The sequence below is a fragment of the Microcaecilia unicolor genome, chromosome 6 (genome assembly GCF_901765095.1).
Source record: "Microcaecilia unicolor chromosome 6, aMicUni1.1, whole genome shotgun sequence".
Classification (NCBI taxonomy): domain Eukaryota; kingdom Metazoa; phylum Chordata; class Amphibia; order Gymnophiona; family Siphonopidae; genus Microcaecilia; species Microcaecilia unicolor.
Window position 1 is genome coordinate 346,140,318 of NC_044036.1, and position 12,334 is coordinate 346,152,651.

A 12,334-nucleotide genomic window follows, 5' to 3' on the forward strand; every position below is an offset into this window, starting at 1 on the left:
CTTCTTTCCCTACTGTCTAATGCTATGTATTGAATATTGTGTTCCCTTTTTTACTTTTACATTGTAAACTGCCTAGAAGGCATATACTGTTGGGTGGGATAGTAATAAATCATAATAAAACTTGAAAATATGAAAATGAGTGCATGCTTCCAACAAGGGAGAAATATGCCTTAAATTATAGCTAGGTGAAAATAAAGGGAATAGATGGGCCCAAGTTCAGCAGCAAAGCATTTGACCAGACGTGAAGGCTGGGGTTCCTTTGAGAAGGACATTGGATTAAGGGATTGTGTGGCTTCATAATTTGTGGCTACAGTGAGTGAGGGGAAAATGGGCCAAGTCATGCTTGATGTGAATTTGCTATCTTTTGTCACAGAGGGCAGGTGGTCATGCACATGGCTTATGACTGAGAGAGCCTTCCTGGCATGATAGCGTAAAATATGTGGGTGTGGAATTATCTGTAAGAGGTGAGGATTCACAATCAAGAGTAAGATTTAAAAAACAATAAAGTAAAATACAAAACATTAAAAAACATCTTCCACCCACAAGGCAACTATATCAAAAATCTCCAAAGTCAAATTTACTAAACAATGTTAGGATTTGAGCGCAGGATAGCTGCAAATTTATTAAATCTGCATTAACATTCAGATTAACATGCAGTACCCGCTCCCAATTAAAGCAGAAGCACTTAGTGGATGTGTATTAACTCGAGGGATTGGAGAACGGCAGAGGTGGTCCCTCTTCACAAAAGTGGTGATAGGGAAGAAGCTGGAAACTACAGGCTGGTAAGCCTCACTTCGGTTACTGGAAAAGTAATAGAAGCGATGCTGAAGGAAAGGATAGTGAATTTCCTGGAAGCCAATAAGTTGCAAGATCCGAGACAACATGGTTTTACCACAGGTAAATCGTGCCAAACGAATCTCATTGAATTCTTTGACTGGGTGACCGGAGAATTGAATCAAGGACGTGCTATAGACGTAATCTACTTAGATTTCAGCAAAGCTTTTGACACGGTCCCCCACAGGAGGCTCTCGAATAAACTGGATGGGCTGAAGATAGGACCTGAAGTGGTTAACTGGATTAGGAACTGGTTGACGGACAGAAGCCAGAGGACGGTGGTTAATGAAATTCGCTCGGATGAGGGAAAGGTGAGTAGTGGAGTGCCTCAGGGATCGGTGCTGGGACCGATTCTGTTCAATATATTTGTGAGTGACATTGCTGAATGGTTAGAAGGTAAAGTTTGCCTTTTTGCGGACGATACTAAGATTTGTAGCAGAGTGGACACCCGGGAGGGAGTGGAAAACATGAAAAAGGATCTGCAGAAGCTAGAAGAATGGTCTAACGTTTGGCAATTAAAATTCAATGCGAAGAAATGCAAAGTGATGCACTTAGGGAGTAGAAATCCACGAGAGATGTATGTGTTAGGCGGTGAGAGTCTGATATGTACGGAAGGGAGAGGGATCTTGGGGTGATAGTATCTGAGGATCTGAAGACGATGAAACAATGTGACAAGGCGGTGGCCGTAGCTAGAAGGTTGTTAGGCTGTATAGAGAGAGGTGTGACCAGCAGAAGAAAGGAGATGTTGATGCCCCTGTACAAGTCGTTGGTGAGGCCCCACCTGGAGTATTGTGTTCAGTTTTGGAGGCCGTATCTTGCTAAGGATGTAAAAGAATCGAAGCGGTGCAAAGAAAAGCTACGAGAATGGTACGGGATTTGAGTTACAAGACATACGAGGAGAGACTTGCTGACCTGAACATGTATACCCTGGAGAAAAGGAGAAACAGGGGTGATATGATACAGACGTTCAAATATTTGAAAGATATAAATCCGCAAACGAACCTTTTCCAAAATGAGATTGAAGGGGGGCAGACTCAAGAAAAATGTCAGGAAGTATTTTTTCACAGAGAGAATGGTGGATGCTTAGAATGCCTTCCCGTGGGAGGTGGTGGAGATGAAAACGGTAACTGAATTCAAACATGCGTGGGATAAACATAAAGGAATCCTGTTCAGAAGGAATGGATCCTCAGAAGCTTAGCCGTGATTGGGTGGTGGAGGCGGGGCTGGTGGTTGGGAGGCGGGGCTAGTGCTGGGCAGACTTCTACGGTCTGTGCCCTGAAAATGACAGATACAAATCAAGGTAAGGTATACACAAAAAGTAGCACATATGAGTTTATCTTGTTGGGCAGACTGGATGGACCGTGCAGGTCTTTTTATGCCGTCATCTACTATGTTAACATTCAGATTAACAAGCAGTACCTGCTCCCAATTAACACAGAAGCACTTTGTGGACAAGTATTAACTCTACATTAATATTCAGATTAACATGCAGTACCTGCTCCCAATTAACACAGAAGCACTTAGTGGACAAGTATTAACACTGGATTAACATTCAGATTAACAAGCAGTACCTGGTCCCAATTAAAGCAGAATCACTTAGTGGACAAGAATTAACTCTGCATTAATATTCCGATTAACAAGCAGTACCCGCTCCCAATTAAAGCAGAAACATTTAGTGGACAAGTATTAACTCTGCATTAACATTCAAATTAACATACAGTACCTGCTCCCAATTAAAGCAGAAGCACTTAGTGGACAAGTATTAACACTGGATTAACATTCAGATTAACAAGCAGTACCTGGTCCCAATTAAAGCAGAAACACTTAGTGGACAAGAATTAACTCTGCATTAATATTCCGATTAACAAGCAGTACCCGCTCCCAATTAAAGCAGAAACATTTAGTGGACAAGTATTAACTCTGCATTAACATTCAAATTAACATACAGTACCTGCTCCCAATTAAAGCAGAAGCACTTATTGGATGTGTATTAAATCTGCATTAACATTCAGATTAACATGCAGTACCTGCTCCCAATTAACACAAAAGTGCTTAATGAGCCTTTATTAGCTCTGCATTAGGCAGTTAGCAAGCAGTAAGCGGCACATTCACTACCAAATGCCTTCCATGCTCATTCTCTGCCCACGTCTTGCCCTTTGACACCAAAAGCACTTGATGCCTGGTTTACCACATGCTAACTGTGAGAATATCGCATTCAAAGCCCCTTAATGCAGCTGAAAAGGGCTCCACAGTTAAAGGAAATGTGAATATTTTCTTTGTGGCTTAGCTTTGCATCTTGGTTTCTAGACAGAGAGGATTTCTCAGCTCCATTGCCCAATCCCTTTGGTACCTTGCATATGAGCTGTGTAACTATAGGTCTGGATTCTAGTTTCTTTGAATCATACGCAGGACAAACTTTATCCGTGTGTAAAGCACCTACAATGCAAAGAAGAAAAGAAATAACTGAACTGAAAATTGCTCCTTCATGGGGCAATTTTCAAACTATCCACAAAGTACTTTTTTTTTCTTTTCAAATGTGAAACAATACAAGGAACACATATCCCAATGTGCACTGCGACTCTTCACTGCTTCAAAGGTTATCCACTTAGTAAACCTTTAAACAATCCAACAGAAACTTCTTTTCCACCCCCTCTTCTCTACCTCTTTTTCATCCTGAAGCTTGTACTACTATCTTTGCCTCTGAGACAGGAGTAACATTCTGGAGGTCTCCTGGGGGGAGGGGGGGGGGGTGGACCCTCGAGAAATCTTCCCCCCAGGCAGGACCCCAGGCAAGAAAAACTCTGGCTACTAAATAAGTATTAAACATAATAAATGTTTATTCAAATAGTCAAAAAAGCCAATCAGTAATTATTGAAATATCAACAAATAAAATCCCAAAAGAGTAAAATATGTAGCAAATAAAAACAGAGTTTTCCCTGGGAGCTGTCAATATGTCCACCTGCTAGTGGACAAACATCAGTTCTGTTTCCTCTTAAATACTTTTTTTTCTTCCTTTCTTCATTATCTTAATTATAATTACCCTTCTATGCTGATTACATAGTAACATAGTAGATGACGGCAGAAAAAGACCTGCACGGTCCATCCAGTCTGCCCAACAAGATAACTCATATTTGCTGCTTTTTGTGTATACCCTACTTTGATTTGTACCTGTGCTCTTCAGGGCACAGACCGTATAAGTCTGCCCCGTACTACCCCCGCCTCCCAACCACCAGCCCCACCTCCCAACCACCGGCTCTGGCACAGGCACAGACCGTATAAGTCTGCCCAGCACTATCCTCACCTCCCCACCAACAGCCCTGCCTCCCAATCACCGGCTCTGGCACAGACCGTACAAGTCTGTCCAGCACTATCCCCGCCTCCCAACCACCAGTCCCGCTTCCCACCACCGGCTCTGGCACAGACCGTATAAGTCTGCCCAGCCCTATCCCCGCCTCCCAACCACCAGCCCCACCTCCCGATCTTGACTAAGCTCCTGAGGATCCATTCCTTCGGCACAGGATTCCTTTATGCTTATCCCACGCATGTTTGAATTCCGTTACCGTTTTCATTTCCACCACCTCCCGCGGGAGGGCATTCCAAGCATCCACTACTCTCTCTGTGAAAAAATACTTCCTGACATTTTTCTTGAGTCTGCCCCCCTTCAATCTCATTTCATGTCCTCTCGTTCTACCACCTTCCCATCTCCGGAAAAGGTTCGTTTGCGGATTAATACCTTTCAAATATTTGAACGTCTGTATCATATCACCCCTGCTTCTCCTTTCCTCCAGAGTATACATGTTTAGCTCAGCAAGTCTCTCCTCATACGTCTTGTAACGCAAATCCCATACCATTCTCGTAGCTTTTCTTTGCACCGCTTCAATTCTTTTTACATCCTTAACAAGATGTAAAAAGAATTGAAGCGGTGCAAAGAAAAGCTACGAGAATGGTATGGGATTTGCGTTACAAGACGTATGAGGAGAGACTTGCTGACCTAAACATGTATACTCTGGAGGAAAGGAGAAACAGGGGTGATTATGCCTTTTGTATGTGATTATGTCATATTAGTGTGTTAGTTTTTCTTGTAACCCGCCTAGTTAATAGGCGAGCTAGAAATATTTTAAATAAATAAATAAAATAAAGGGCCCTAGTGCAATCTGTTAAATGTGTCAACTATCAAAGGAGCTGTTTGAAACAGTCCTCTTAGAATCAACACTATATACAGAGGGAAAGTCCCAGGTAACCTTCTTTTCTGAGGAGTTCTCAGAGAAGAGGACATTTCTCTGGGTAAGTGAACATTATTTTGCTCTAGGCTTTGGTGATTTAAAGACTGGGATAAAAGAAAAACTGTAGGCTTATTGATAAAATCAGTTTGATTTAAAAAAAAAAAAAACAACTTTATTTATTAGCTAGTTTAAATAGTATAGAACCCTTTTCCCTATAGATTTAAACTTGAACTTTCTGTACGAGGTTGAAACTTAACTGTTACAGTCTACAGCATTAACAGATAGCCTCTAGGCACAGTAGGGCCTAGTTCAGTCTTCTTTCCCATCCACCCTCCCTAACTCCCTCCTACCCTTAGCACATCTCATCATTTATAATTTATAATCAATTATTCTAATTAGGATAACAAAAAGGGAGTTTGTCATTACAGAGTATTTTTATCCACAAGTAATTGGCTTTAACAATTTATACTTGCTGAGAAGGAAACACTAAATAAATCACACAATATTCTGTATTAAGGCTTTTTATATTAGTACATAAGTAATGCCACACTGGGAAAAGACCAAGGATCCATCTAGCCCAGCATCCTGTCCACCCAAACGTACAAACATTCTATACATGTTATTCCCGGAATTGTGGATTTTTCCCAAGTCCATTTAGTAGCGGTTTATGGACGTCCTTTAGGAAACCGTCTAACCCCCTTTTAAACTCTGCCAAGCTAACCGCCTTCACCACATTCTCCGGCAACGAATTCCAGAGTTTAATTACGCGTTGGGTGAAGAAAACTTTTCTCCGATTTGTTTTAAATTTACTACACTGTAGTTTCATCGCATGCCCCCTAGTCCTAGTATTTTTGGAAAGCATGAACAGACGCTTCACATCCACCTGTTCCACTCCACTCATTATTTTATATACCTCTATCATGTCTCCCCTCAGCCATCTCTTCTCCAAGCTGAAAAGCCCTAGCCTTCTTATTCTTTCTTCATAGGGAAGTCGTCCCATCCCCGCTATCATTTTCGTCGCCCTTCGCTGCACCTTTTCCAATTTCGCTATATCTTTCTTGAGATGCGGCGACCAGAATTGAACATAATACTCAAGGTGCAGTCGCACCATGGAGCGATATAACAGCATTATAACATCCTCACACCTGTTTTCCATACCTTTCCTAATAATACCCAACATTCTATTCGCTTTCTGAGCCACAGCGGCACACTGAGCAGAAGGTTTCAGTGTATTATCGACGACGACACCCAGATCCCTTTCTTGGTCCGTAACACCTAACGTGGAACCTTGCATGATGTAGCTATAATTTGGGCTCTTTTTTCCCCACATGCATCACCTTGCACTTGCTCACATTAAACGTCATCTGCCATTTGGCCACCCAGTCTCCCAGTCTCGTAAGGTCCTTCTGTAATTTTTCACAATCCTATCGCGAGTTAACGACTTTGAATAACTTTGTGTCATCAGCAAATTTAATTACCTCGCTAGTTACTCCCATCTCTAAATCATTTATAAATATATTAAAAAGCAGCGGTCCTAGCACAGACCCCTGAGGAACCCCACTAACTACCCTTCTCCATTGTGAATACTGCCCATTTAACCCCACTCTCTGTTTCGTATCCTTCAACCAGTTTTTAATCCACAATAGGACTTTTCCTCCTATCCCATGACCCTCCAATTTCCTCTGTAGCCTTTCATGAGGTACCTTGTCAAATGCCTTTTGAAAATCCAGATACACAATATCAACCGGCTCCCCTTTGTCCACATGTTTGTTTACTCCTTCAAAGAATTGAAGTAAATTGGTCAGGCAAGATTTCCCCACGCAAAAGCCGTGTTGACTCGGTCTCAGTAATCCATGTATCTTAACAAGCATCTATGTGTCTTTATAAAATAGTTTACAAATAGGTGCTTTGTTGCCGTCTCAACCTAGCAAACATGTTCTAGAATTTGCCTCATATTGCCTAAATGTATTAGCACCTACATTTAGGTTCTACATGCTCAAGCCACTTCTAAAAGTGCTGTCTTAGAAATTTCATTGAAGAATTCTTTTATCCTCAGAATGTTTGGCCCTTTTGCATTCCCCCCCCCCCCCCCCCTCCGATTCTCTAATAATGAATCAGTCCATTAAAAAAATTCTAAATGGAATGAAGTCAGGGAGATAGAAAAGAAATTGTAAAGCTCGGGCCAACGGTGGTATTAACAAAGAAATAAGAGAAGTTCAGTGCACTGCAAAGTGTGGCACCCATTCCCTTTTATTCCCAAGAATTTGATCCTGGAGTCACAAAGCTTTACACTTCATTTTTGTATTGGGTGCGTTTTGTTTTATTTATTTAAAGTGAAAACTAGGGAGGGGTCACGATGGCGTTGGGAGCAAACAAGTGATCGCACTGCTCCTCCCTACCTCTGTGTGCTCCAGACGCTACTGTTCTGCCTTTGGCTATACGGAATGAGGAAACGGAAAGGCGCTTTGAGGAGCTGCCCTCCAGCTCAGGCAGCGCTGAGGTGTTTGGTGCAGACCACATTGGAGGGAGCAGTATCGAAGCTCGCTGTAACTACAGAGCTTGCTTCAGGAGGTCCATCAAGATATTTGGCAGACCTTAGAATTGACTGGGCGTCTCTTAGCCCAGAACAGAGGCCGACCGCCCCCTCCCCCCTGCAATCCAGAAGCATACTTGAAAGGTGCCCGAAGCAGTTTCCCGTCCTGAAGTGGCTGGTGGAAGCTGTCTCCAAGGAGGGGAAGTTGGACAGGAGCCTTTAGAGCCTGGGTTGACCATGAAAAGATCTGTGCTGCTGGCTGAAGGAGGAGAGAAGAAAGCTTCTGGAGGTAAATTGCTGGGTGAGATTGAAAAACCGGCTGTGGTCACATTGGACACTTTATGGCAGGCTACTAAGGACATGGCCACTAATCTTAAACTGGCACTGACTGAGTTTAAAAATGACCCTGTTGTGATTTCATCCAAAGTGGAAAGCCATGGACAGTTGTTAAAACTACAGGGAGAGAAACTGGAGAAACAGGCTGAGCAAGTGGTTGAAATGAGAAGTTTGGAAATGTCTTTATTGAAGGAGAGATCTTTGGTTGATCAGAAGCTGGAATATATGGAAAACCAATTAAGGAAGAATAATTTTAGATTTTTGAACTTTCCGCTATGGAGATGGTGTGCAAATACTTTCATGAGGCTTTGCAGATATCTGCTGAGAGTTTGCCACCTCTTGTAAGAACTGTATATTTGATACTAGGGGTGAAGCCTGGAAGTTCTACTCCAGTTTGAGGGAAGAAATGAGCCAAGCGACTTGGATTTAACAGCTTTTTTGGAAAGTTCCTTGGCGATTATAATAGCTAGGACAACTCTCTTAGTGACTTCCGCTTTGGAACATGATGGGGATTTTGTTTTGAAACTGTATTTCCGTCATCTTAATGATCAATTTTTAGGTTCTAATATACATATATTTCCTGATTTGTTGCAGGTGACACAGAAGCGTAGGAAAGAAATCTTGGCTCTTAGGCCTAGAGTTCTGGATTTAGGTGCCACTTTTATATTGAAATTTCCTATTAAATGTTATATATCAATGTAAACTTTTTCTTTTCTTTCAACCTGAACAATTAATTGATTTTATTAAAGCCAGGTAAGGTATTGGTGAACTAGTGAATCCTAACATTCAGCCATTAGAGTAGTGCGAACGAGCGTCAGACCTCTGCTTAGCTTATTCTGCTCTCTATTAGATTTCCGTTTGATCCCTTCAAATATTGTGTGCTAAATACGGATGTAATTTTTTTCCTTATGACTAATTGGATACTTGAATATTTTTCTGATGTTCAAGTTTGTGATATATGTATACTTGTTATTTATGAATAAAAGTATATTAAAAGTGAAAACGAACATAAAATAAAATTCAAACGGTTCCTACTACCAGTATCCTCTTGCGTTATTAAACTTACCAGAAGTAAAAGTGCCAGGGGCTGGAATCTGTTGCTGAGTAGATGTTGAGTCATTGCAGAGAGCTTCCATCTCTTTCCTCATTTCTGCAATCACTGCTTTGAGTCCTGTATTTTCTTCCTGTAGCTTGTGAATCTCACTTGATTGAAACTCACTTTCTATCATGGTTTGTGAATCATAAGATATTGCCTAAAATGTGCAAGAAAGATACAAAGAAATAGTTTAACTATCAGCTACAGATTCAATTTCTCTTACTGCAATAAAAAAATGGTGGCAGCGGAACCTCAGAGGTCAGCAGCTGGTCTTTTCATACCCCTAATGACAAAGAGGAAGCAGCCAAAAGTACCAACCAGTGGCTGACAAATAGAAAAGTACATAAGTACATAAGTAATGCCATACTGGGAAAAGACCAAGGGTCCATCGAGCCCAGCATCCTGTCCACGACAGCGGCCAATCCAGGCCAAGGGCACCTGGCAAGCTTCCCAAACGTACAAACATTCTATACATGTTATTCTTGGAATTTTGGATTTTTCCAAGTCCGTTTAATAGCGGTTTATGGACTTGTTCTTTAGGAAACCGTCCAACCCCTTTTTAAACTCTGCTAAGCTAACCGCCTTCACCACTTTCTCCGGCAACGAATTCCAGAGTTTAATTACACGTTGGGTGAAGAAAACTTTTCTCCGATTTGTTTTAAATTTACTACACTGTAGTTTAATCGCACGCCCCCTAGTCCTAGTATTTTTGGAAAGCGTGAACAGACGCTTCACATCCACCTGTTCCACTCCACTCATTATTTTATATACCTCTATTGTGTCTCCCCTCAGCCGTCTCTTCTCCAAGCTGTATAGCCCTAGCCTCCTTAGTCTTTCATAGGGAAGTCGTCCCATCCCCGCTATCATTTTAGTCGCCCTTCGCTGCACCTTTTCCAATTCTACTATATCTTTCTTGAGATGCAGCGACCAGAATTGAACACAATACTCAAGGTGCGGTTGCACCATGGAGCGATACAACGGCATTATAACATCCTCACACCTGTTTTCCATACCTTTCCTAATAATACCCAACATTCTATTCGCTTTCCTAGCCGCAGCAGCACACTGAGCAGAAGGTTTCAGTGTGTTATCGACGACGACACCCAGATCCCTTTCTTGGTCCGTAACTCCTAACGTGGAACCTTGCATGACGTAGCTATAATTCGGGTTCTATTTTCCCACATGCATCACCTTGCACTTGGGAAAAAAGAACCCGAATTATAGCTACGTCATGCAAGGTTTGGACATCCTTGCAGCGGACTGCAGTTGTAGACGTCCTAAATTGGGTTTTGATTATACCAATTTGGACGTCTCTGGGAGATGTCGAAAGATGGACGTCCTTCTGTGTCGAAAATGAGCCTGAAAGTCAACCAACCAAGTAGATATTTGTAAGCTTGGTGATGGGAACCCCTAATCTGTTAGGGTCAAAGGATACAAAAAGCTGGGAGGACTTCCTATGAGGTTTTGTACACCCCAGATAACAAGCTAGAGAATGCTTGAAATCGAAGGTATGCAGTACTGCTTCTCCAGGATGAGACTGTGGGTTAGGGAAGAAGACAGGAAGTACAATGAACTGATTGAGGTGAAACGCTGATACCACTTTACAGAGGAATTTGGGGTAGGTTTGGTGCACCTTGAGTATTGTGTTCAATTCTGGTCGCTGCATCTCAAGAAAGATATAGTACAAATCAAGGTAAGGTATACACATATGAGTTTATCTTGTTGGGCAGACTGGATGGACCATGCAGGTCTTTTTCTGCCGTCATCTACTATGTTACTATATTACTATGTTCAATGCTGTAGCAAAGCTGGTTAAGTGCGATATTCAGCATTTAATTGGCTTCGGGGCACCACAAAAATAGGACTGACTTTTATGCAATCCTGTTTTTGTGATTCTCCTGGCCAGTTAAGTTCTGAATATCTGAATGTCAAGTGCCAACTACGCCCCAAGGACTGCCCCCACAGCAGGCGGTTTCCAGTTCAGAATTAACCAATTATTTTTGGCAGTATTAACCAGTTAAGTGCAGCTGAAAATTAGTAATTAGCCCCAAAAAGACGATTTAACTTGCCAGGAGCCATTTTTTGGCTGGATAAATTGCTTTGAATATTGACCCAGAGGGATTTGTTTGGGAAGGGGTTGGGGTGAGTGATCAGCAGATCAGGAGTCTAGGAGGCTCAGGGATGGGAGTGCTTATTAGCTGTTCTGCCCTGATGAGGAAGGTAAGCTAATCCTTCACATCGCCTGAGAACTTGCAGTAAATTTCTTGCATTATGCTCCCTTTAAAACTTCTCAGCATAAGGGTGGAATAGCTCATCTTTACTATTCATTTAAATGTGCTGTGCACAGGTGCCTAATGCAAGCTCTTGCTTCAGAACAAAACCTTTTTATGCATAGGGTGGCTATTAAATTGCTCGTTAACCTTTCATCAACTGTGCACTGTCACCTGCGGTAGCTTTCTACATGAACCCCATTGTGCATGATCGTTTAGGCTTTAAAGCCACTTTAATGGAGAATAATGAATGAAAACAACAATTTATAAGTGTTAATTACCAAACAACATGCATCAATGCCCTTTAGTAAATAGGCCCCAAAATGAAATTAAACATGCTAAAAATTCCTAGTAAAAACTGAAGCATTCTTTGGTGAATAATCCACCTGGACCAAAGCATGAACGTGCTAATACTGTTTTTTTTTTTTGTTTTTTTTTAAATTACTCGAGTATCTCTCCCGTGTACAATATCAAGAAACAGCTCATAATGAATATGGCCATAGTTCTTAGACTGCTAAGGGTAACTAAGGGACAATTTTCAAAAGACTTTGAACTGAACATTTGCTGGCTTCAAGTGCCTAAAATTAGGAAACTTAAAATGAATAGGACAACAGATTGCATCTATTAGGAATTCAGCCCTAACCTCCATCATGGGGTATCTAACTTATGTGAGTTCACAGGAGGCCTAACTTTAGAAGCCTCAGTTTAAGACACCTAAAGTTAAGGTTAGGCATACATACAAACTAAATAAAAGACTCCAAACTTTAGCCCCTAATAGAGGAGCCTCTAGTAAGGCTTGCAACCCTCTATGAATACTGGCCTCTAATCACTTTAAGAACAGAAATGTACAAACTAAAATTCAAGAAAACAGCACTTGGCAGAACATTATGGTTCAGTGCTACTGTCTAGTTCTTTCATAAGTTTGCACAACAGAGATTACTGGACTTTAATACATCCCCTGTCCCTGCAGATAGATGATCTCTCTCTTGGGAATGAAGACTTGCCCAACCTGTTTGCCTCTTCGTGGCAATACTTCGTGCTT

The 12,334-nt window shown here is 41.7% G+C and overlaps 1 protein-coding gene across 1 annotated transcript in view; it reads right to left on the reverse strand.

The window, feature by feature from the left end:
- Positions 1 to 12,334, reverse strand: part of LOC115472589 (coiled-coil domain-containing protein 57-like) — a 119,782-nt gene that overhangs the window by 20,549 nt on the left and 86,899 nt on the right. Inside the window, exons 10-11 of the mRNA XM_030206883.1 lie at positions 8,993 to 9,179; positions 3,185 to 3,270 (exon numbers count right to left, since the gene is read on the reverse strand). Of these exons, the coding sequence (XP_030062743.1) occupies positions 3,185 to 3,270; positions 8,993 to 9,179 (273 nt within the window). The remainder of the gene's footprint in view (positions 1 to 3,184; positions 3,271 to 8,992; positions 9,180 to 12,334) is intronic.